At 38.8% G+C, this 26,753-nt stretch overlaps 1 protein-coding gene across 5 annotated transcripts in view; it reads right to left on the reverse strand.

Annotated features, from left to right (window-relative positions):
* Positions 1 to 1,003: 1,003 nt before the first annotated feature.
* The window catches only part of TMEM178A (transmembrane protein 178A), a 56,039-nt gene continuing 30,289 nt past the window's right edge, over positions 1,004 to 26,753 (reverse strand). For 3 of the 5 annotated variants that reach the window (XM_054475495.2, XM_054475496.2, XM_054475494.2), the window contains 3 exons: positions 14,577 to 14,690; positions 11,561 to 11,698; positions 1,004 to 1,957 (listed from right to left, as the gene is read on the reverse strand). In XM_054475495.2, the coding sequence (XP_054331470.1) occupies positions 1,716 to 1,957; positions 11,561 to 11,666 (348 nt within the window). In that variant the 5' untranslated portion in view covers positions 11,667 to 11,698; positions 14,577 to 14,690 and the 3' untranslated portion in view covers positions 1,004 to 1,715. Of the gene's footprint in view, positions 1,958 to 11,560; positions 11,699 to 14,576; positions 14,691 to 14,775; positions 14,892 to 26,753 lie in introns of those variants that run through there. The other 2 variants (XM_054475497.2, XM_063648795.1) reach the window with 2 other exon arrangements.

Genomic DNA, 26,753 nt, shown 5'->3' on the forward strand with positions numbered 1-26,753 from the left:
GATGATCATTTTCCTTTTATGAGGACTAAATCAGTTTTTATAAAGAAGAAAGAAAAGAATCTTTTATGAAATTAAAATCTGAAACAGCATCTTCTGGAATGGCGTCTTCTATTGTACAGGCCGTCTTTCTCCTACATCGTGTGTAGAATCGGGAATAAGGGTTGGAGTTAAAAGGAAAAGCTTAGAAGTCGGCGAGCGCCCCACCCTCCGCTGAAAGATAAGCGAACACAACGGAAGAATTTTAACTGTTGTCCCAAACCCACACAGAGAAAAAGGATTGAGAAAAAAAGTTGAAACGAATGTTTTGAGTCTGATCCTCAGCTTATGAGTAACATAAAATAACAGCACTTACCTCAGAGAACTTTGGAGAGGATTAAGTGAAATAACACCACAGCCCAGTTACTGGCACACAGTAAGTGCTAAATAAGTGAGTTCGCTTTGTTAGTAGCTAAGGAGATAACCACAGTTCTGGCCCAAACGAGTGGCTCTCAATCGCAGCTGTGTATCAGAATCATCTGGGATGTTTTTTCAAAAATGCTCAAGCCTAGGCCCAGCTGTGGATATTCTGAGTTAATTGGTCCGGGGTGAGGCCCTGTTTAGGTACATCTGAAGACTTCACCAGGTGACTCTGAGCAGCCAAGGTTGAAAATCGCTGCTTTAGGAGGTCCAAGAACAAAAACAGAGACCGTGTATCCTTATGACTGGATACAAACCAGGCAGATGGTAAACAGGGGAAGAAGAGGGAGAGAGGAGAAAAAGAGAACAAGAAGGAGAAGAAAATTTTAAATAGTATAGGAAGGTTTAAAAACAAGTTTGAAAATGACATCTTTGGTCAATAGCAAGTGTGTGGTTGCTACAAAAGTTAATAATGCTCAACCTAATTGAAATGAAGCAATTATTAAGTCTTAATAAGAGTCTTATTAAAACAACAGAGTTTTCATCTGTCCTTATGGCTAGCGAGACCTGTTGACACAGCTAAAAGACATAGGAAAACACACCCAGATTAACAAGGGGGCAGTCATTTAATGCAGAAATCCAGTTAACATAAAGAGACAGAGGTTGAACAACAGGTCTTCAAACAATACTGCATAGTGTCACGAGTTAGCTCTTAAGCACGTTTGATCTGTTTATCTTATGATTTCAATTCCAGTACAATGACGGAGAAGAGACTTAAAAAAAAAAAAAAAATAAGGCAACAGAAGAAGAATCTTCCTGTGACAAGGAACATCCACAAATAATGCACAAATATTTGGTGCTGACACAATAAGACACCATCAGGACAAGTTCTGAAGATGCTGCATTAAAATTTAACAAGCATGATACAATGACAAGAAAATTATACTCGCTTTGTTACGAATCCTTTTGCAAGTAGAAATGACTCTCAGGTAATTGTTACATACAAACTTTCTGAAATAAATGGAAATCATACAAATTTTTCCATTGCAGTTTCTTCTTTCTCTACACCTAGAAATGTCCCATGGCACTGCTCCCTATTCTCACAGTCAACGCATAAATAGTCATTAAAGCACTTGAATCCACAGTAGTCTTGTCCTTAGAAAGGTTGGGAGGTTTTGCATGATTTTCTATCAGTAATCCAGAAAGAGCTGGCAGGCAACAGGTTGGAATGTAAAAGACCGCTTTGTGCTTGGAATCCTGAACTCCGCGCCGTTCCCCTCAGGAGTCGCTCACACTGTGGACAGGCCCAGTGCGGACAGTCATACCGTGGAGTCTCTGCCAGACTTTAGCTGTGCAATCTTGGTCCGGCTAATAAACGGATAAGCGATGCAGAGACCTCCAGCTGCCACAATAAAGCCTAAACTGCACCAGGCGCAAAAGATGGACCAGCTGTAACCATGTTCCACATCAGCAGGCAGGCTATAAATTAGCTTTGGGAGCCGGTTCAAATCATAAGAGATACTGGCGGCATAAGTACAGAGGGAAATGGTGCAAAATATCCCTATAAATAATACAAAGAGAACAGAATGATTAGTTACAGTTTGCCTGTTACAAGACAAATGCCAGACAGGCCTTTATGAAAATCAGATCAACCATTGAGGCAGTCACTCCAAATTCACAAATGATCCATAATTATTTTACTTGAATTAATTCATTTGACAAACATTGGCAAAACTTCTGTGTGCCAGACCCTACACTAGGGAACGGAGATGCAGGAGTGAAAAAGACAGGGAAATTCTGATAACCTGAATTATTCAGAATTGTCTAATTCAGATGGTTATATATATTGGAAATCATTTTTTATTCTTAAAAACAATAAAAGTTCTATTTTTAAGAGAAAAACTTCTATAATCACTCAAATCAAGCACAAAATAGTTTTCATTTTCCTTCGTTCTCCACCTAATTTCATACAGTTATTCTGTTGTAATCATTATACAACATCTGCTTTCTTTTACAATTAACATTATCATAAATATTTATCATGTTGCCTTAAATAATATTTTAGATGAATTCATACAAGTAGCTAAATCTTTTTTGTTAAGGCACAGTCTTACATATACCAGGGCCTCAACAAATGGTTTTTTTCAATGAATGAATGCTTTTAAATAGTATACATTAAGTCCAACAATATGGAATTGATGTGAAATAGCTGAGCAAGGAGATCATCCACTTCAACCATTCAAAATGGAGGCAATTGGAGTAACTAACATAAGGAACATGGACAGACCCAAAACTTTGCTTTTTAGACCAATCCATGTGTGTGTAATTTTCCTTCTGCAACACTAAAATCAGGACTGATTTTAAAAATGCTTCCTAAGCCCCAAACACAGGATTTTTAGTACTCAATCCATGTGGATATAGGTGCTTCTATTCCACCACAATGGACCCTCAAGATGCTCCTTTTGGGTAGGCAGAGGATCAGAATGTGGTGAGTAATAAAAACAGAAACTGGCACCCAATCAAGTATCAGAATGTCCAGTTCTGTTCTGAATCCTACACATCTCTTCTTCATAGTCTGGTTTATCCCTGTATACAACGGAGATAACATTTATTGGCTGGAAAATTCCTTTGGCATCCTTAGGGATACAGGTAGCATCTCCGCTGGAAACAGAGACACAGATTTTGAAACTGAAAAGAGAGAGCTAAAAGTAGCAGATTACCTCTCCAACCCATGCAAACTCCCCACCCCCCATCCACCACCCTTTTTTAACCTATAGCTTTGGAGATTAGAAACGCTAGCAGAAAAACAAATTCAAGGCAGGCAGCAATTTGGAGGAAATAAAGACCACTTTAATGCCATCTTTAAAATGTTAGAATTCTGCCTCCATTCAAATCATGTAAGAGCACGCTGCCTGAATCCTCTTCCAAATGTGCATTTGGACAATAAATGTTCTAAATTAAAAGGACACTTGATCTGAGATAATTTGATATTTCCTACCCTTTGCTTAATTCTGCATTTAAACTCTAAAGTGATTCTGTTTTACTAAAAAGGATAAAATCTTTTCTTCTGACTTCTTGCTCCAATTTATTACAGCAAACATATCACTTTGAGTTCTCAAAGAGAAAAATCAAGATGGAAATAATTCTCTCATAAAGTAATGGGCCATTCAAAAAAGAATACTCCACTTTTCTCAAACCTTGTGAAAAGCAAATGTTCTTAGATCTACACAAATGTTTTCACTGGCACCAAAACAAAGGCAGTGTTTATATATAACAAAGCCCTTTTAATAAATGCTGGTAATAGAACAATAGGCAGTTAGAAAAAAATAATCTTTGGAGCATCAACAAGTAAAATAGAATAATAGAACAATGACCTGTTCACAGGAAAAACAACTTTATTCTGCATTTAGCTGTTTGCACACAGCTGAATGCCTAAAAGCAAGCATTTTTACAAGTAACACGGTTTTAATGACCTATGAAAGCTTGAGTTCAGACCTAGACTTTTAAGCATCCTTTGATGTCCAAGTGCATTGGGTTGGGATGTGAGAAATAAGTATTCTAGTTTCCAACTCTACTAAACACTGTGCAAACTTGAAATTACCTAACCTCTCTGAGCCTTGTTTTCTTCATCTAGGGAAAAAAAGAGTGGGAAACTTGATTACTGAAGTCCCTAATAGTGTCAAATTTCTGTTATTCTGTTATTCAAAAATGAAACATGAAACAATAACATTTATTAAAACTTCCTAGTGAATCTAGTACTCAGCTTATGCAATTAAATGAAAATGGAATGTCCTATGTATCTATCTTTCTATATATACTCCCTCTGATTTTACACTTAACATTTCTTTTATTAGCTCCTCTCCCCTGCCAACCCCATAAAATTGCTTTTGATGACATGAATTCTGTCATTACACCACCGGTTCATACTGAATAGAAAAGAATTACAAGAAACAATCTAATCTGAGGATTTAACCAGAATGATTTCTCTCTCTGCTCTCAATGTCATGGATGGTTGTGCTTTTCCTGGGGAATTGATTTGTGCTTACCTCATGGACACTGTGAATGATGTCATTAACAGAATTTTTCTTTATCCAAGTTGCCAGAGCACTGAAGCTCCCTAAAGCTAAATCTATAGCCCACCATGAGCAAAAGTATGGGATTTCATGGCATGCTTTTGGCTTCTAATCTCACTCTTGGATCCATCTTGCCTTGGAAACCTGATTGTCCCTTTGTCTTACTTTATTTATTTGTATTAATAAGTGGCATCTCTATGCCAGTTAAGTTTTTTTTGGAACAGGGCATGCATCAAACTTTGATGCAGACTTGTTTTATTTCTTGTTGCCTTTATTCATGCAGCTGAGCGTGGTGGAGAGGAGGCCTATCAGCCCAAAAATACGTCCCCTCTCTGTCCATCCCCCTTCCCACAAATGCCCCTATAGATTGCCCTTCTGTAATATCTCTTCTCCTTCCAAAGTGCTCTCGAAGTTGTTCTTAGTAAGTAAGAGGAAAGCAGGGCAGGAAAGAATGACAAGAAAACCATATCTAGGAGCTCTTCATTTTCAGACCCTCGCATTTCTAAGAATGTTTGCACATGCATAGCTGCCACCACTATCATTTGTGAGATGGGCAGGAATGTGTGATGATTACAAGGAAATGTACTAAGAGGAGAGAAGCATTGTTTCCAACTTTTCCAACAAGCTTTTGCAAAAGAAACCTAACCCATTCAAGATATTTTAAAAAACAAGACAAAAAATCCTAAATTCGAAGGTATCAAGAAAAAGAGTTTTTTGAAATGATGAAAGCATTCTTACTGTAGCTGGATTAATCATTTTAGGTCAATGTTGAGAGTGTGGAATTCTATTTCAGGTTCCACATAGATGTCTTATAGTGCTCACATGTGTGTTTGCCAGAGCTGCCATAACCAAGTACCACACACTGGGTGGCTTAAACAACAGAAATTTGTTTTCTCACAATTGTAGAGGCTATAGTCTAAGATCAAGGTGTCAGCGGGGTTGGCTTTTCAAACTGAGGACTCTCTCCTTGCCTTGTCAATGGCCATCTTCTCCCTGTGTCTTCACATAGTCTCTCCTCTGTCACTATGACGAGTCTCTTATCCGTCCTTATTTAGTTAGGGCCCATCCACATCACTTCATTTTCACTTAATTTTCTCTTTAAAGACCCTATTTCCAAATACTGTCACGTTCTGAGGTAGGGGACAAAGACATCAACAAATGTATTTGAGGGGACACAACTCAGCCCATAACATTCCACACATGTGTGTGTATGTGTGTGTGTGTACTCATGCATGAAATATATTTTTAGCTTTTTTATAGGTTTTAGCAAGATTGTGCTATTCTAAGTGTTACTCAATAAGTTATTCAGCAATTATTTATTGAGTATCTACCATGTCCCAAGCCTAGTTCTAGTATATTAGAGATAGTTTAGTTTCATGAGCTCTTTTTGGACACAGCTGGACTCAGTTCAACATTGATGTGGTCAGGAACTTCAAGCATTCTCTCCACTCCACTTTCCCGTATGCATCTCAGGAAAAGGTCATAGGGATCTCTTAGACTTCCAGTAAGTTCTGCATGGAGTCCAACAGAGCTGAGCACATGGAGTGAAGAAAACCTGAACGAAACTGAATTCTGCAATATATTGAGTTCTACCAACTTAAGTGTCAGTTCATGACGAATTACCCCAAGTAGGGATTACCTATGTAGCAAGTTATTTCTGATAATGCTGCATTTTCAGTGGCAGCAATCTAATTAATGCAAGGTATGTGAAAGGAGTATGGAAGGATTAATAAGGTATCACCTCTGCATTCAGAAAGTTCAAAATCTAATGGTCCTTCCTGAAGATCCATGGGGAGAAAGGTGGCCTCTCCTCCATTCTTCTCTGAGGCTTTCCCTTCCTTTCCACTTCTCCCCTGCCTAGCTGATACTCTTCAGCCAGCTGGTGGCCCCCAGAGAGAGAGAGAGAGGTTCCTGAGTCCTGAGCTCGGTCCTTACTACTGCTGGCAGCATCTTCAAAAAAGTGAATAAATTGCTGGTTTCCTGACAAGCCCTGCATGCAACTACTTTTCTTATAAAATATTAAAAGGTTTTCTGCCAATATTCCTAATTAGAAGATACCATGATGTCACAGAATTATAGGGCTAGAAGGGATATTTTCACATCAGGACAGAAGTAAATTTATGCTATCATCCCTACAATCATCAACCTAATTTCCTACCCTAAAATCTTCATGGTGCCGGCTGGTAAGATGTAATTAGGGTAATGGGGCCCACTCTTTGGACCACCGTTTTTTAATGTGCTTAAAAGACTGAAAGGAGTGGAAGTTGCTTCACCCTGTTTAGCCTGCTTGATAAATAATGTAACTACAACACCCAAAGGCATAAACATTGATTTTTTTCCCCTACTCCTTCAAAAGATGGCCTGCCCATCGTTCTGATCTCTTTGGTCTTCCTTCAAATGCCTCATGCTAGTTTGCACACAGATTACTCAGAAAGCCATTCCTATATTGTCCTAACTGACTGGCAGAACTAACAGAGAGAAACAAACTCTTACACACACACACACACACACACACACACACACACAATGCAATTCCTAAATCCCAAAAGCATCCAATCTTTTTCTGAAAGATTGAAGCAATCTCTGTAGTGGCAAATCCTGGCCTGGTCTGACATAGGCTATTCTAGTTCTTATTGAACCCATTCAGTGTGAATATTCATATGTTTAGCTACAGGAATGTTAATGTACTTGATTTCAAGATGCCACCCCAGACCTTGCAGAGGGTGTTAAATAACACAGGATATATGCACCGTGTTACTCTTCTAAAATAAAATTTTTTAAATCCTGAATTACAAAACACACCTGGCCCCCAAGGTTATAGAAAAAGTATCATGGACCTGTAGTTTCATGTCATAATCAATGGATAATCTAGATAATTCAATACACCTACCATGGTTGAGTCTTTTTTTTTTTAATTTGTATTCATTGAAACAAAAGAATGAATAACCAGTGTGGGTGGGTGTTAACTGTCCGTGGAGCTCTGCTAGGGCTGCCTGGACCCTGTCTTCTCTGTCTCTGCTGTCAGGAAGGGATTGTCTCATGCTGTGTGTCATCTTCCAGTTGGCCACTCAAGGCACAGCCTATGAAGGTGAATGAATTTGGTGAGCAGAGAGACCCCTACCAAGGGAGGCCCAAACTTTATCCAATTTTTAAGACTCCTGGTGAATTAAAAAATACTAAAAATCTTACAACAGAGACCTAAAAAAGTGTTTTAAAATGTTTGCACTGAATAACCTTTTAAAAGATTCATAACTTAAATTATAATAAGTATATATTATTATATCCATCTAATAGAATGCATCACTTAATAATGTAGGTGGAAATATTCTTTCACAGTACACTGAAAGCAGTATAGTCTAGTAATGGGCAGAAGCTTAAAGCTGGACGATAAGAGTCTTATTCCCTCAATCACCTGTGTATGCTTCTGTGCCTGTGTGTGTGTAACCTCAGAGGGTGTGACATCCAAAGTCTAAATTCAAGGCCCGTGGGGGAAGTGCAGGTTGCCTGTGGCCCTCTGGGAGGACCCCTGCCTGGCCCCAGGGAAGAGGAAAGGGGGTGAGACCTGGCTCCAGATGTGCATCGACAGTCAGCAGGGCTGCTGTGTCACATGTGGTAATCAAGACCTGTCTGTATGCAATCAATAAGGCAGAAGGAGAAAGATCGTTTCAGAGTTTCCATTTTAACCGCCCAACCTGTCACATGGTTGATGTTCTTCATTTGAAGGTTTAGCTAATAAGTTCAGGCACAGAATGAAGATGGCAGAGCATTAGAAGGGGCTAAGTTTAGCATCAAAAATCTGTGGGAAGGATGCTGACTTGAGTGGCTAAAGACATTCTGCTTAATTAAAATCGATTCTTTTAACCCTTTTTTTGTTCTCATCTCCTACTGCATGTGAACGTTCTACAGCTAATTTATCTCATGCAATAGATTGGCATGGTTGTCTCAATGTTTGCAAAGGAAATTTCAAGGCATTATTTGTAGTAACAAAAACAAAACAAACCCCCCTAAATCCCGCAGCAACAGAACAGGTGAATCCAGCATAGCATATCCACCCCATGCTCCTCCTCTCCCCTCTTCCATCCCCTCCCCTTTCTTCTCATTCCTTTTCCTTTCTTGTTTTTTTACAATGAAGCAAATACATGGCAAGATTTGGTCCAAAATAAGGGAAATATTGAAAAAAGGTTGTTTTGTTTTCAGGTGATGAGGTCTGTAAGTGGATTCCCCGTTAATTTCAATAACGTTGTTTGGGCAACCAAAACAAAACAACAGAACAATGTTAACAATGTTGGGTTGTATCTGTTAGTCCTTCAGAACTGGTCATCAAACTTCAAGTTTATTGTTTGGGTTTTTGTTGTTGGTGTTGGTGTTGGTGTTGGTGGTGGTGGTTTCTGTTGTGGCTATTGCTTTGCTTATTTTAATGTTGCCTAACAATTACATAGGAGCTTCCCGTGCTCGATCCTGAGGACTCCTGAGCTCCTCTGGTCCAGAGGTACAATCCACACATGGATCCAAAATAAGGGCTGAGAACAGAGAGAGGTGGAGCTGGCCCAGGAAACTCCTGCCTCTCCTCTGTGCCCACCTGCCATTGAACCTTCAACTTCCTTTCATTTAAAACCAGACTGGCCCCTCAGTCTCCCAAGGAGCACCAGTAGGCTTTCATGGTCTTGCAATTTATTTTAGTTCTAACAATTGTTTCATTTGCTGAGAGCATACTAAACTATTCAGGCAGTACATATATTTAAAGTATCCTTTAAAAACTCCTCCTACTGAGGCTTTTGTCCACTCCAGAGCATCCCCCATTTTCCTGACAAGGGGAGTGTTATGGGGCCTTTCCAGGGTTGGGAGGCAACACATCTGCACCTCTTTGATATTTATGGAGACAAGAGTCAAAGAAATGGGGGCTTAAATAAAGGGAGAGAAGAAAACAGGGGAGATTTTTAAATACCCATTAAGCCCCAGCAGAGGCATAAAGGAATCCTCTGTGCAGTGCAGTCCTCTATGATTCTTTGCTGCCCTTGTCTGCTTTACTCTATAATTTGGATTTTAAATGCATCCCTTGGGCAGGAACCCAGTGGCTGGTCTTGAGGGTCCAAATCCTCCTCTAAAACCTCAGAAACTAACATTTTAGCCTCCCTGTGCTACAGTCCTGGTGGCCACTGTGTATTCACCAAAATCTAGAAAACCTAAATTGGTTCTCTGCTCAGAACTAGGCAGGATCCATGTGACTTCTGAATGTTCCAGGATGCTGGTGATGATGCCCCACATTCCAGATCACTGCCAATTGCAGCACCATTTCGTGGAGTGGGATAGGGGCAAGTAGGAGTTAGAAGGAAGGATCCCTGCCTGTGATGTGGGTTCCTTAAGGCTGCAGGGTGGTTGAACATGCCAGAGGGTAAAGTACCCCCTACCTCTCAACTCTCAGAGACAGACGGTCAGCAAACAGTGTCAGCCCTGGTGGGGTGTGGCTGCCTCCTGTTAACACAGGCTTAATTAAGTGACCCATTACAGTGAGAAGTGCTAGAAAATCTAGGCATAGTCACTTGAATAACAGAATTCCAGGCAAGTGGAAATAAGCCTATTTAAAATGGCTATCTATCTAGGGGAATATTAGTTCTGTTGCTGAGTATATTGTGTGAAACTGTTAATGCCCAGGTAATGTGGCATTCACTAATCATTAATACATGAGTTTTCTGTGAAGGAGGAGAAGAAAGGAAAGATTTCTTCTTCCCTGAAGCTACCTTCGGTCAGTGTTAGCCATCAACTCAGCACCTGGCACCTTTTTAGACAAAACTACCCTTTAGCTGTTAGTCAAAAAAATCCTAGCCCTGTCTCCACACCCCCACCCTTTCCAATCCCTTCTTTAAAAACCAAGTCACTCCTTTGCTTCAAACCTTCTAGTGGTGTCTGTCACCCTTAGCTTCAAATCCAAGCTCTCCACCATGACCAAAAAAGCCCTGAAGCTTTGGCCACTGCCCACTTCCCCCACCTCATGTGATACTATCCTGTCCCGCACTCCCTCCAGCCCCACTGGCCGCTTCTCTCAAGTTTGGCACTGGTGGTTTCCTCAGTCTGCTATGCTCTTCCTACCACCGGCTGCTTCTCACGAATTAGCTCAGAAATCGCCACCTCAGCAAGATCTTCCCTGAGTCCCTATTTCACCCTGTTTCTTCTCTTCACAGCTTTTATCACTACCACAAATCATTGTTTATGTCTCTCCACAATAAAAATGAACAAGGATTTTGCCTGCCTTATTCACTGTGTGTCTTTAGCACTCTCAGCAGTGCCTAGTACATAGTAAGTCCTCAAAAGATATCTGTGGAGTAAAATGAATGAGTGTTGTGTATGTAAAAATGACACCATCACTAAAGCATGCTTTGAATTGACATCCAGCCAGGGGATGGGCTGTGCTGATCTATCCCCCTCTGTCTTTGAGGGCACCTCATAAGCAATGGTCCATGTTTGCCAAGAGTCCAGGCCAGGGTTTGGGGCACAATATGAAAGAAGAAACAGAAGGCGGGGTGTGGTGGCTCTTGCCTGTAATCCCAGCACTTTGGGAGGCTGAGGCAGGCGGATCACCTGAGGTCAGAAGTTCGAGACCAGCCTGGCCAACATGGTGAAACCCTACTAAAAATACAAAAATTAGCCAGGTGTGGTGGCACATGCCTGTAGTCCCAGCTACTCAGGAGGCTGAGGCAGGAGAATCACTTGAACCCAGGAGACAGAGGTTGCAGTGGGCCAAGATCGCACCACTACACTCCAGCCTGGGTGACAGAGTGAGACTCCATCTCAAAAAAACAAAAAAGAAAAAAGAAAGAACAGCAAAAAACCAGACTGGGCTCATATAGAGATTAAACCCAAGACACTTCCATCTAACCTACTAACAGGCCACAATGGGGATATGGAGGATGCATTTCTCACACTGTTGTTTTCCTTAAATTCTGTATTTTCCAGAAAAGCCAAAATGACCTTCTGGTTGCTTTTCTAACAGTGAAAACAAAATTAACAGAGAGATAACAAAGCGACACTAGCTAGCCGCATGCAGAGCAGCCTTCACCTTGGCTGGGACAGACGGCCTGAGGCATGCAGCCTACCTGTCATGAGGAACAGGAGTCCAGCCACGTGCTGGGTCAAGCTCTCCTCCCAGAAGAAACTGACCGTGGCCACAATGCAGCCGCAGAGAAGGACGGCTACGGCCATGCCGAGGAAGCCAGCAGTGATTCTTCTTAAATCTAATCTCAAAACAGACACAGACATTCACAATCAGAATTCAGGAAAGTCATTAAGAATTAGAGAATTAGGGCTTTGTATACCTTGTGAAAATTAGTAAGTTACATGGACAGGCTTAGAGCCCACAGGACGAGGAAGCTTAGGGAATACTCTTCCCAGGTATTCCATAAGAGGACTGATGGGGTGTAACCAATGGAGGGTCAGACTGTACCCTCTCTGAGTCCATGGAGAAGTCCACACCAAGTGGAGAATAGACTAGAGGACAAGCCCAGGATAGACCTGAGTAACAGATGTCAAATGACTTAAACGAAGAGTGAGGTGGGTTTGAGAAATATCTCTGTTAGCCTTAACAGAGCAATAGAAATGTAGATTAACCAAAAACCACCTGTACCCCAAAAACTATTGAAATTTTAAAAGGGGAAAAAAAAAAGAAATGTAGGTTACCACCATGGTAGTGGCTGTACTTAATCTGGCTCTGGAGAAAGAGCCTAAAAAAGCTATTGTGAAATAGGGTTTTATCTGATCACCACAGATGCCAATTATTTACTTCTTCATTTACATCTACTCCTGCCTATTTTCAAAAACGATTTGAGAAAGCAAAGGCAATTGTGGTGAGTGGAACAGTGGTGTAAAGTGCACACAGGATACATGTGCTCATAAACACCCTTTCCTCTGAAACATCTGCTCAGAAATGCCTTCTCCCCTAAAGCATAGATCCCACAACCTGGGCATCCATTTACCCAGGTGAAGGAAGTACTAGTCCAATAGGATGAGTCTCCACCATACAGTGGAGTCTCCACTATATAGTCTCCACGATACAGTGGCCCAACTGTCTAGTTTGGTCTATTGCAAAAACACAACTGTGATCACTGAGCCAGAAATCCAGCTCTTTCCCCACCTCCCTGGCAAAACCAAGAGGTAGGCTGACTACATGTACCTGGACACATGTTGCCTCCAACTGCTAAACCAGCACTCACCTTGCCTACCTTCCAGCTATTTTACTTTTTCTATTTTCTTCCTTCTTTTTTTAAAAATACTTTTGAATCTTTTTTATTTACCTTGCAGCTCCATCTCAAAGGATTTTTTTTAACAATACTAACTTTAAAAATTGTTAGCTAAATTTCAATCACCCTTCTTAAAACAACACATCCCAAGCATACATCTGCTGCCCCCAAGGCCAGGTAACAGGTCTGGGCAAATGCACATGGATCATGCACACCTGTGTACACATGGGGCCAAGAAAAGGTGCAGATCACACTGTTTGAAGTGTGGGCTGCTCTGCTAAAGTGAAAGTGCCCATGCGGCCATCACTTTATTGTGTGTTTGTGTGGCTCCTGGGCATCTTAGGGGTGGCTTCATGGAGGATGGATTACAGTAGCTTCCAGTCTTGCTCTTAGCATCTTAGCCACAGAGAGACCATCCCTTTTTTAAAAAGGGATTTCTCATTTCCCACTCAGAGCATCCAAATTAAAAGAGAGTATTTCTGCCTAGAAGAAGAAACGTGGACACCAGTGAACAAGGGGTCAGGGGCAGTGATAATTTAAAGATGCTGAGTTTAATGTTAAGGGTATAAGTAGTTTCTGAGACATCCACATCTGAGCAGGGGAAATGTAGTATGGTTCAGTCACCATTATCTTACAGCCTCCCAAATTTCCTGTGGTTTGAGTGATAGTCTATTTTCTGTGACTCTGAAAAGGCACAAGGTTCAGATATAATCCACATGGGATTTGCATTAGTACCAGTCATGTTAAGCTTATACAGTAAATGTGCTACAGATCACCAAGTGTGACTTTCTTAGAAATAGACATGCATGAGACTGCTAAAAGCATCTTTCCATGAGAACTCCAAAAAGGATTAAAGAAGAATCTTCAAATATTGCCTTGCTGGGCAATCACAGGGTACAAACTATTAAAGAGCTAAGGTTCTTTTTCAGGCTCCTATGATGATCTTTTCTCCCCTGACCTGAGCCAGTAACTACATAGCTCTCTGGAAAGATGATTAAGTCTTAAAGTTGCCTGTCATAATATGTATAATATTAGACCACTGCTCTGGCAATATCATAAGAGCTTCCATTTATGTGTTTGAGATTCAGAACAGAGGCTTTTAATCCGCAGAGAGATTTACTTACAGAATGAGAGACTCTGATTAGTTTTCTACAGTGGCTTTGGCCACCAAACAAGATCCTCAAGTCCTTGTTACTTATTTCATTGGAAAATGACAATGTCAACCTCTGATGGGGGCAAAGACCAAAAAAATTCACTGTAGTTTTTTGTTTTGGGGAGCTATCTATCATCAGGCAGCTTAAATCAACAGTTTTTAGGTAAATATCAGCCCTCTTTAGTTTCACACTGCATGATCCTTTCTAGAGTTTCACATTTTCCTGACAGTGAAAAAGAATAGTTCCTTCCATTGAGATGTAGACACCCCCTGAGAAAATTATGACATACACTCATAAAGGTATTTTAGCAGAAATACAAAGGTCGGAGATGAACACAGTAGCTAAAATAAATATTGTATATACAAAACAAAAATAAGAGCCCCTAAGGTATAATTTCCTTGGTTTACAAGACAAGGGGTACAGCAGGTCCTTACACCCAACAACTCGGCAAACAAAAGATTCAGTAGGCAGCTGTGTACAGATGCCACCAGGGCAGACTATCTCACAAGACCTCATACCAGGTTTCCACACATTTTATTTTTAAGCAAACTGTGTCCACAGCATAGGGAAATGATCCTCTGAATCTCTGACCACATCTGATTGGGCCCAGAGGCTCACAGAGGATAAGAACAACATCCTTCTGTCCAGATGTGAGAGGGGTGGTGGGAATTTTGTTCAGAAAGACACCATTTTCTCTCTGAACCTGTCCTGGAAATACTTACGAAGCAGGTGCCACTCATCTTGCTGTATGGTCTTGGTTAAATTAAAAGGAATGTTTCGTAAGCGGATGGGCTGAGAAAAGTGGTACTTGATGGCCGTGCATCGCTGCGCAATACCTTGAAGGAAATAAGAAACGTGATTTACGAGTCTGCTTATTTGTAACAGAATTCTGAGACCTGAGGCAGAATACTGTAACCTAACCTGGGTTGAATGGGAGATGGGATGAGAATCTCTTGATTCAGAGCAATAAGAACCTAAAACATAAAATAATGTTTACAATCAGGTTTCGTTTTTTAATGTATTAAATTGTACAAGGATCTATACTCCCCTAATTGTTTTCCCATATGGAGTTTGTTTTACGTAAACACAAAACTCCTCAAGGAGAAATGGCCTATAAGTACACACATGGTTGGGAAAATCAGCTTAGAATTTTAAATTAGCACAGATAAATCACACATCTGAATCTGATCCAGTCTCAAACTCTCAAGGGTAGCCTCATGAAGTTCATTAGGAAGTGTGTTATTTGGAAACCAGAAGACATTTTTCCATAAAGATAACCTTCCACATGGTTTAGGTGGTGATTATATCTCCAGACAACCCTCAAGAACCTATTTAACTCTAGTGCAGCTGATATCATTCCTTAATACAGTTATACTGACCTGAATTCTAGATCTCGAGAAAAAGGGTAATACTAAAAGTAGGAACAAGAAAGAAAATAATTTTCCTCCCCTATCTGGTTGTATGGCCAGCCCTAGGCACAATATTTTGATATGGGCAGGTGTACACATTGATTCATCTAGTACACTCTCTACCTCCTCACACCAACCTCACACACCCATGTTTTACTGCATAAATTAACATGGGTCCATTATTCTCTTCTAAAGGCTTCTGAATTTCATGAAAAGTATCTACTCTGTCTTAAAATTTAAAAAAACTTATAAAATGTTTTTCTCTCATTTTAAATAATCTTGGCCAGTTGTTTGGATAAATGCAATCTGATTAAACTAATTTTTTTAAAGGCATGAGCGAATGTTAGTCCTGTAACACTGCCAGCTGTTTAAAAAAATCTTCATAGATGCAAATAAATCTCTAATTGGTGGAATCTGAGTGCATATAAAAGTGAAATTTTAAAAAGATTATACAGTGAAGGGAAGAGATTAATATTTGAGCACAATTTGCATCATGAGCCCCAGTCCCTCCTGTAAATGTACCTACAGGATCATCTTCCCTAAGGAGTTTCTCAGATATTAGTGTACATCAGAATCACTTAGGTGGCTTGTTAAAAATGTAAACTCCTGAACTCTACCCCAGATATACTGAATCAAAAGTTTTGAGATGGAGCCAGGAAGCTGAATTTTAACAAGCATCCCAAGTAATTCTGACGCAGGTAGTCTTTGAATCTCCCTTTGAGAAAAACTACCCAAACTATCTCTGATTTTTGGAAGTTTTTTTTTTTATTTTTTATTTTTTTGATGAAACCACACATTTTCTCAAAATTCAAAGTTCTTTTTTTTTTTTTAATTTGTTTTTTCAACATGAGCCCCATGGCAGTGGTTGTGAGGTTTAAGGCATTAAAGGTAGCTGTTTACATATAAGTTAGCTGGTTATAAGTCAGGAAATGCCTATGCTTCCAAAGGGAAAACAATATAGTATGAGAACAATGACAGATAAAGGACCACAAATGTAGTAGTAGCTTACATATGTATTCTTCAAAACTATCATTCCATTTGGTACTCATCAGACTGACCTTGAGGCTCTGTAAGCAGGAAGTAAAAGCTACGGCAGAGTTGAAGGCATACCCAACATTCACACAACAAACCCCACTGGCAAAGACTGGAAGATTTATTGGTTTTAGCAGGCTAAGAACATTTCTGTACAATAATTAGTTTACCACTAAGCTAATCAAGCAGAGACTTAAGGGGCCTCCTATGACAAAGAATACAGACTTCATAGGATTCGTTCAGGAAAGCCACTAAAGGAACAACAGCAACAACAATAAAAACAATAATCAACCCTAGAGAGGGACAAGAATCTAATTTCAGAGCTGCCATAGTATGTTATTTCAAATGCCCCATTTTCAACAAAAAAAGTACAAAACATTCAAAGAACAAGAAAAAAAAAAGCAGTCAATAGAAGCTGTCACTGAGGGATCCCAAATATTGGACTTACCTTACAAAGATTTTAAATCAGCTATTTTAAATATGTTCAAAGAAGTAAAGAAAAGCTATCCAAATAACTAAAGGAAAGGACAAGAGTGATATTTTCACTAAATAGAGAATATTAGTAACATGACAGAAATATTCTTGAAAAGAAAAAAATAGAAATTCTGGAGTTGAAGAGTATAATAACTGAAAAGAAAAATGCACCAAAGAGGCTTAAAAGAAGTTTTGAGGAGGTAGAAAAAAGCAGCAAACTTGAAGATAGGTCCATTGAAATTATCCAATCTGAGAAAAATAAAGAAAAAAGGATGATTTAAAAAATGGTCAGGGCCTCAGAGATCTGTGAGGCACCATCACAAGCATAATGAGAGCTGCAGAAAGGAGGAGAGAAGGAGGATCAAAAAAGAATATTTGAAGAAATAACTGCCAAAACTTCCCAAATTTGATTAAAAACATGAACCTGCATTTCTAAGAAGTTCAAGGAACTACAGATAAACTCAGAGACCCACACCCAGATATATCATAATCAAACTGTTTAAAGCCAAAGACAGAGAATCCTGAAAGCAGCAAGAAAAAAGCAAATTATCATATACACAAAAAAAATCTTTGAAAGATTACCAGCTGATTTCTCATCAGAAATCATGGTGGCTAGAAGGGAATAGGACGACATATTCAAAACACAGAAATAAGAAGACTGTCAACCAAGAATCCTATATGCATCAAACTTATCTTTCAGAAATGAAGAAAAAAAATAAAATATTCCCAGCTAAACAAAAACTGAGAGAATCTATCACTAGCAGACCTGGCCTAAAAATAAATACTAAAGGGAGTCCTTCAGGGTGAAATGAAGGGTAATAACTGAACCCATATTTAAAAAATAAAGAGCACATGTAAAGGTTACAACATAGGTCACTGTAAAAGACAGTATAAATGTATTTTTGTTTGCAACTTTTTTTCTCCTATCTGATTTAAAAGACTTAAAGCAACAATTATAAATCTCTGTTGATCAGCATACAGTGTATAAACATGTAATTTGTATGACAATAATAGTACAGAGGAGGAGAGTGGGGATGAAACAATATAGAAGCAAAGTTTTTATATACTATTGAATTCAATTGGTATTAATCCAAACTAGATTGTTAAGATGTTACTTGTAATCCACAGGCCAACCACTAAGAAAATAACAAAAAAAAAATGTAGTAAATGAAACAATAATAACAAAAAGAATTAAAAAGCCATATTAGAAAATATGTATTTAACACAAAAGAAAACATTAATGAAGAAATAGAGGAACAAAAATGCATATGGCATATAGAAAACAAATAGAAAAATGGCATATATAAGTCCTACCTTACCAAAAATTATATTAAATATAAATATATACTCCAATAAAAAGACAGATTGGCATTGTAGATAAAACAACATAATCCAACTACATGACATCTACAAGAGACACAGTTTAAATTCAAAGACACAAATAGGTTGAAATTTTAAAGGATGGAAAAAGATACACCATGAAAACCGTAACTGAAAGACAGATGAAATGGCTATACTAATACCAGACAAAACAGAATTTAAGACAAAAATTGTTACTAGAGAGAAAAAAAGATATTTTATAATGATAAATGGGTCTATCCATCAAGAAGATATAGCAGTCAGAAATATATACTGACCAATAGAGGCCCAAAATACATGCAATACCAAAAACTGACAGAATTGAAGGGAGAAATAGACAATTCAACAATAATAGTTGGAGACATCAATACTTCTCTTTCAATAATAGTAAAACAACTAGGCAGAAGATCAACAAAAAACAGAAGACTTGAACAACATTATAAACCAACAAGATACAAGAGACATCTATGAACACTCCATCCAACAACAGCAAAATACACATTCTTCTCAAGTGCACATAGAATATTCTCTAGGATAGACCATATGTAGGCAATAAAATAAATTTCAATAAATTTAAAAACATTAAAGTCATACAAAGTAAGTTCTCTCACCACAATGCAATGAAATTAGAAATAAATAATAAAATAAAATTTTGGAAATTCACAAATTTGTGGAAATTAAGTAATACACTCCTAAATAACCAATAAGGCAAAGAAGAAATCACTAGAGTAAATTAGAAAACATTTTGAAATTAATAAAAACAAAATTACAACATACCAAAATTTATGTGATGCAGCTAAAGCAATAATTTTGAGGGACATTTATAGCTGTAAATCCCTACATTGAAAAAAGATCTCGCCTGGCACAGTAGCTCATGCCTGTAATCCCAACCCTTGAGAAGCTGAGGTGGGAGGGTCACTTGAACCCAGGAGTTGAGGACCGGCCTGGGCAACATAGTGAGACCCTATCTCTACAAAAAATAAACAAAATTGGCCAGGCATGATGGCACACACCTGTAGTCCTAGCTACTCAGGAGGCTGAGGTGAGAGGATTGCTTAAGCCCAGGAGATGTAGGTTGCAGTGAGCTGAGATTGTGCCACTGCGCTCCAGCCTGGGTGACAGAGTGAGACTGTCTCAAAACAAAAACAAAAACAAAAAGATCTCAAACCAGTATGCTAACTCTCCACCCTAAAAAACTAGAAAAAGAAGAGCACACTAAGGAAAGAGATTACAAAACTAGGGTGGAAATACATAAAATAAAGAATTAAAAATTGAGAAAGTAAACAAAACCAAAATTTGGTTATGCCCATAATCCCAGCACTTTGGGAGGCTGAAGCAAATGGATCACTTGAGGCCAGGAGTTCAAGACCAGCCTGGCCAACAGAGGAAAACCCCGTCTCTACTGAAAGTACAAAAAATTAGCTGGGCATGGTGGCACATGTCTGTAATCCCACCTACTCAGGAGGCTGAGGCACAAAGATTGTTGGAACCTGGGAGGCGGAGGTTGCAGTGAGCCAAGATGGTGCCACTGCACTCCAGCATGGGCAACGCAGCAAGATTCTGTCTCAAAAAAAAAAAAAAAAAAAATCAGGAATGAAACAGAGGCTATTACTAACAATCTTAGAGAAATATAGAGAAGCTTAAGAGAACAGTGAAAAATTACATGCCAACAAATTAGATAAAACAGATAAAATGGCATATACCTAGAAATATAAAACTCCAAGACTGACTCAAGAAAAAACAGAAAATCTGAACACATCTATAACAAGTAAAGAAATTGACTCAGTAATTAACTTAGTAAAAACTTGCCACAAAGAAAAGTCCATGACCAGATGGCTTCACTGGTAAATTTAACCAGTGTTTAAGGAAGAATTAACAACCCTTCATAGACTCTTCAAAACAAAACAAAAAAAAAATAGAAAATGAATGAAACTTCCTACTTCTTTCTATGAGGCCATTATTACCCTGATATGAAAAACCAAAGACACCACAAGAAAAGGAAATTACATACTATTCCTTATGAATAGATATGCAAAATTCCCTAGCAAAATATTAGCAAACTGAATTCAGCAACATCTGAAAAGAGTTGTACATCATGACCCAGTGAGATTTATCTCAGGAATGCAAGATTGTTTCAATATATTAAAATCAATTAATACAATATACCATATCAACAGAATAAAGGTCAGAAACCACCTGATCATCTCAAAGATGTGGAAAAAGTATTTGACAAAATCCATTTGCTACTCATCAACAACCCTGTGAGCTAAATATAAAGGTATTATTAACTACACTAAATGGGTAAAAAAATCTGAAGCTCAGAGAGTTAAGTAACTAGCCTGAGGCTATTACTCGGTTGTAACCAAGCTTTAACATAAATGCTGTTACCCAAACTTTATATATTAAATACTATTACTCAGAAAAGTTAACAGTCCTTAGTTTTCTAGACATGCATCTTAATTTTGTGGATAGTTAAGCTAGAGTTACTACATGTACTGTCAATTTGAAATAAAAAACAATCTTTCCAGTTTAGAACCAACATATGCTCTTTTGGAAACAAAGCTGATTCTTAATTGAAGGAGATTGGATTGGCTACATGGCTGACTCAGTGGCTTCATCCTACCTGCATCTTACAGAAGCTGCTTAATGCTGGAGAGAGGGTGTGAAGTGGGGAGAAACTATTTTCTCAGACTCACAAGAGCTGGCCTTAGAACAGCTTCTGTGCTAGGGAAATGTGTGGTCCCTTTTAAATCACTGCAAATATAATCAAGACCCATCTCCTCCTCTGTTCCTTGCTTGTAATGGGCAGGATCCCAGTGGGCAAGAAGAGTAACAGGAAGGAGGTGGCAGCTGGCCCAGGGTTCTCCTGCTTCCTCTGCATGTGCCAGGAATGAGGTAAGTAGTGCACACATCACCAAATCGCCTTTCCTTCTCCATGGGGCTCTCAGGCTAAATTTAATGTGCCAAGAATTCTGAAATGAGAAGAGAAAGATGGTAGGGAAAATGATGAGATCTGGGCTGACAGTAACAAGTAGTACTCAAGGACTCCAAAGAGTGGGGGTCTGGTAGCAGGCCCATAGCTCCACAGCTGAGTTTGCAAGAAAATGTTCTATGGTCCAGGTGTTCCACTCCCTTGGAAGATGATTAGAGACTTCAGGCAGAATTAGAAGAGAAAGTGGGAATGAAAGACAGCTCAGCAGCAGTGTCAGAGACCTGCCATTAGCTGTTTTATGTCCTTGTTCTTAAACACTTGTTCCACTGTCATAGCAGAAAGTCAGATAGATTTGAAGAGGAAAGCAGTATTATTAAGATTTGGCTCCCTACAGCACACACATTAAATTGACAAAATGAAACCACAAAAATCTTACAGGAAAAGACCTTTAGTTGCTTGACAGAACAAATCAAGCAACCAAAGACAAATTAGGTCTTTTTGATAAAAAGACAAGCATATATATATACATAGATGGTGGTAAAGACAGAAGTTCCATGCAGTGTTATGTTAAGGAATAATTTATACTGTTAAAATCCACAAGGAGGCATTAGATTCCAATTTTTTCAAAGTCATACATGCAAACTTTGAAATTAACTGGCTTTCTGGGTTTAGAGAGCAATGAATCTGGCTCTCTGAAAAGGAACACAAAAACCATGAGCTCATAGCACCAGATGGCATCACACAATGGGGGGAAGAAACATGCAGAGGATTGAAAAGAACAAGTTGTGGTTTATATTTAGTGATTAATTAGCTTCTTAAAGGGCCAAGTAGAGCCACTTTAATGATGATATAAACCATAGAATAAGATACATAAGTATGTTGCACAGGGGGTTAAAAATGGAGCTTTTTGCCTGGTGAATTTCTGTTGTTTCCAATACTGAGTTCCAAGCTAAGTCATAGAAACCCCTACTCAAGGTTAAATGAGGGAGAAACATGAGAAAGATGCTATAAACAGTCATTACTATCAATCAGTAATGAGGCGGGCAGTATACATGATGGTTAAAGACCTTGTGGTCAGACAGACTTGGGTTTGAATCCTAGTTGTGTGACTTGTGGCAAATTACTGAAGCTCACTGAGCCTTGGTTCCCTCGTCTGTAAAAGAGTTACGGTGAGGAATGAAAGAGGTAATTCAGGACTTAGCATAGGATGTGTGGCCCACTGTAAGCACTCCATAATGTCAGCGTTGGATTATGAATTCCCTCTTGGCACCCGCCCAATTCTCCATACAGAACCACTGCCACACACCAGGAGTCTGCACCTTAAATGGTCATCACAGATTAACCCAAGTGTACAGAGAAATAAACAGACACATGGCAACAGCTGCCTGAAAAATGGCCCAACCAACAGCTCTCATGTTTCCTCTCCGTTCTCGCTGCTTCAGAACAAGACTCCCATCACCTCACTCCTGAAGAATTTGTTAACTGACCTCCTTGCTCAACCCTCAACCTGCCGTGCATGCCACTGCTAGATAAATCTGCTGTGTGAAGTTTTGAGGCCTCCGGAGTCTCAGTTGCCCATCAGTAAAATGCAATATGAAAACCTTTAAGATTTTTGTTACATCTACCTGCCTTTTACAGTATCATTAACTTAATATGTGGCTTTAAATTGATTACTATAAGCGAGGAACAGTTTCACTTGCTATGATATAATTATGTATTTGTTTTAAAATTATGTATTTATTTAAAAATAAAGTGTCTGACACATATAAGTACTATATAATTGTTTATTTCAATGTTCTAATGATTTGCCATTGTATCAACTTCCACACTGACAAACAGAAGATGCGAAAATCACACGCGGTCCCTCAGAACATAAGACTGGGGTTTTCACAGACTGGCTCTGTCGAGGAACATACAATTAGGTTCCCCCTGAATCAAATTCAGACTCTAGACCCCTATCATCTATCCCTACCTCCAACTTCACTTACACTTACCTGTGACTGGTTCCCAGGGGCTACTTCCCTCCCTCCCTCCCCAAATTGTCCCCTGGCAACATCATGCCCATTCTGTGACCATCCTAGCCTACATCACTAACTTTAGAACAGTCCAGAAATTACTAATCCCTCCAGGCTCACTGCCTTCGAAAAGCCTACCGCAAACACTGCAGACCACATAGCTCACTCTCTTTGCTGGCTCTATGTTGAAGTTAGAGACTGAGCCTCACCATCTCACTCTTGATTACTGGTCTTTGTCACTGCCTAATAGATCAGAAAGTCTGCCTCTTCATTAATGTCCCAAGTTCCTTAAGCAGGGAGGCTGTGACTTTTTTCTGGATATACAACATTTAAGAGATATGTCTGAAACAGTTGATGACAATAGCAGTACAACTAATGCTTAAGTTTCTCTAGCAGAAAGAGTTAACAACAGGCTACACCATTTCCTAAACATTTCAAAGACAACTTGGAATTCTTCAGCTGGCCCTTGAGCAGAAAAATAAAGAATTATTTCCCCAGCACACGTCTCAGTTTGAAAAGAAAAATCAATCATGCGGTCATAGGACAGGGTAGCAGCCATGTTCTGGTCAGAGATTTAATTTCAGAGCAAAGCAGGGGCTAAAGCAGACAGACGAAAATGCTTTCCTTATCACCTCCTGTATTGGGTATAAACAGTTAAACTTGTTAAAATAAATAAACTAAATACCATAAGTTTAGGGGCTTACCACTGACTTTTAGAGCCTCAAATGGCTAAACCAGTCCCAAAGGTAAAGCTCTTGAGGACAAACCTTTCATCAGGTCTACAGAACTGAAAGGAGAAAGATACTAATTAGTATCTTTACTTAGAAAGTAATTTACTTTCTAATTTACTAATTCTAATTTACTAATTAGAAAGATTGCTAATTAGTAAATCTAAGCAGCTCTGTCCGGTAGAAATATAATGCAAATTGTAAGAATTTTAAATGTTCTAATGGTCATATTAAAAAATAGGTGAGATTAATTTTAGTATTTTTAAATTTAACATGCAATCGATACTTTGAAAGTTGCTAATGAGATATTTTATATACTTTTTTCATACTAAGTCTTCAAAATCTAAATCTGATATCTTCTACTTATAGCACATCTCTTTTCAGACAAGCGTCATTTCAAACGCTCAATAGTCTCATGTGGCTTCCATCCTGGAGAGGGGAGGTTACTAGATGAAAATGAGTAAGACTCCAGCCAAAGTAAAAGCAACTGAGAGCAAGAATGTTTGATATAGAAAGGGCCTGACAGGTGTGAGGTTATTCTTTGTTTAGATCCTCTATCTACCACATACTATATCTGGTTCTGCCATAATTGTTTCTTATTATTAATGGAGACTCAACTTCTTGGTAACTAAGAAATTTTATCTGTGTTCACTCTATATTCTCTCTGGAGCAAGACAGGCTGGATTTGCATTTTGGCTTCACTATTCACTATCTGTGAGCCCTTGGCAAGTTATTTAACCTCTCTGAGCACCAATACATAGACAATGACAGTTCATCTATCTAAAAGGAGGATTAAATGAAATAATAATATAATATTATTAGTGTTAGCTTTAATTATTATTATTATTACTACTATTGCTACTTTTTTTATCTGAACAAATCCAGGCAAGACTTAAAAGTAAGATTCAGGTGAGTTCCTTGAACTGCAAACACATTATCTCTAGGGGCCAAAGAGGGAGAGTTCAATGACAAGTCAGACAGATTCAGCCCATTTCAGAGATAGTAAACATCATCACAGACGTTAAAAAAAAAAAAAAAAAAAGGTGGCTGAGGAGTAAACCAGAAATAATAGTGTTCAAAAAGGCATGATCTTGTGCAACAGTGGAATCTGTCATTGGGTTAGGCTGACCACTGGCTTGCTGAATGAATTTTTAAATCTCCTTTAATGTAGTTATTATATTGTATCTATAATAAAAAGTAATGTAGTATTTTAAAATTTAAAATCAGAGATTCTCAGCTTCTCAGAACCATCTTGGCATACAGCTGGTGACTTATCTGATGTGGCAGGTACGGTATTTACGACTCAAGACTAAAGAGAAGATATAATTTTATGTGGCTTACAGAGGATCCTCCCTCCCTGCTCTCCTCTTCTTTCCTTTTTCTTCCCTCTCTAGCAGGAGACAAGAGAACCACAATGTAGAGACACTATTCTTTTCTCTCCAACTCAGGAGGAAAGGGACCTGATTATGCCATTAGAGAGAAAGCAGACACAGGCAAGACCTGACACCCATCCGGTACCTTGTTCCCGGAGTCATTGTCTCATGTGAAACTGAATACAGCCATCAATTCAAGTGGATGCTCATGTGGAACACACTGTGAGATTTTCCTTTCCACATGGGACCCCATGTTACAAAAACAGGCTAATAGTCACTACTGGTTACTTTTGCTCTAGTCACAACATACCTCAGAAAGATCAATGTAGTCAGAACACAAAAGTTGTCTTAATAGTACATGGGTCTAATGCTATTGTGTTTACAAACCTGAACTTAAAATCTCTTGGATTCAGAAAAGCATCCAAACAGGGTGGGAAGCAAACCTCAGCTTTCTTCACTCTCCAGTATGACTTTTGTTGTTGTTGTTTTTTGTTTTTGTTTTCGTTCTTGTTTTTGTTTTTGTTTTTGAGACAGAGTCTCGTTCTGTTGCCCAGGCTGGAGTGCAGTGGCATGGTCTCGGCTCACTGCAAGCTCTGCCTCCCGGGTTCAAGCCATTCTCCTGCCTCAGCCTCCTGATGACTTTTTTTTTAGAGTGAACATCAATGAATGTAACTTTAAATTATAAGGTTAATTAAGCCTGCGTGCTTTCAAATGTTAAGAGAAATTTGGAAATGTATTTTTTCTGCCTTAAATGTGTGTATGTAAGAAGCATCATGCAAAAGTATAAACTAGAATACTGGCTTTCAGGACCTGCTGTGTGACTTAGAGCAATCAACTTGACTATTCTGAGCCTATATTTCTTCATTTGCGAAACAGGTGATCACACAATCTCACATTATTGTCTTGAGGATCAAATGAGCTAATACATATATACCGTCCTAACACAGTGCCTAGCCCATAATTGATGCTTAATAACTGTTAATGTCCATCTACTCCCTCTCCCCTCCCCCTTTATAGGCAGGACCAGTAAAGTGTGACCTAGGGACTATAGTACTTGTAATTTCATCCTCATCTCCAGCATTTAGGATAAAAAAAAAAGTGGCCAACTATCAATCACTATCTTTTTTTCTCCAATTTTTCTTATTGTGGTAAAATACACATAACATAAAATCTACCATCTTAGCCATTTTTATTGTATATATTGAAGGTACAAAACTTGATGATTTAATACCTGTATATACTGTGAAATAATCACCACAATCAAGCTAATTAATATATCCATCACACCACATAGTTACCTTTTGTGGGTGTGTGTAGTGAGAACACTTAAGTTGTGCCCTCTTAGCAAATTTCAAGTCTATAATACAATATTGTTATCTACCCACCATGCTGTAAATAAATCTCCAGAATCTATGCATCTTGCATAGCTGAAACTTTGTACTCCTTGACCAACATCTATCTTCCCATTCCCCCTGTGCCTGGTTATCACCATTCTACCCTCTGGTAACCACCATTCTATTCTCTGCTTTTATGAGTTTGAATATTCCACATATAAGTGAGATCATGCAGTATTTGTC

Source organism: Pongo pygmaeus, chromosome 12 (assembly GCF_028885625.2).
Source record: "Pongo pygmaeus isolate AG05252 chromosome 12, NHGRI_mPonPyg2-v2.0_pri, whole genome shotgun sequence".
In the NCBI taxonomy this organism is placed as follows: domain Eukaryota; kingdom Metazoa; phylum Chordata; class Mammalia; order Primates; family Hominidae; genus Pongo; species Pongo pygmaeus.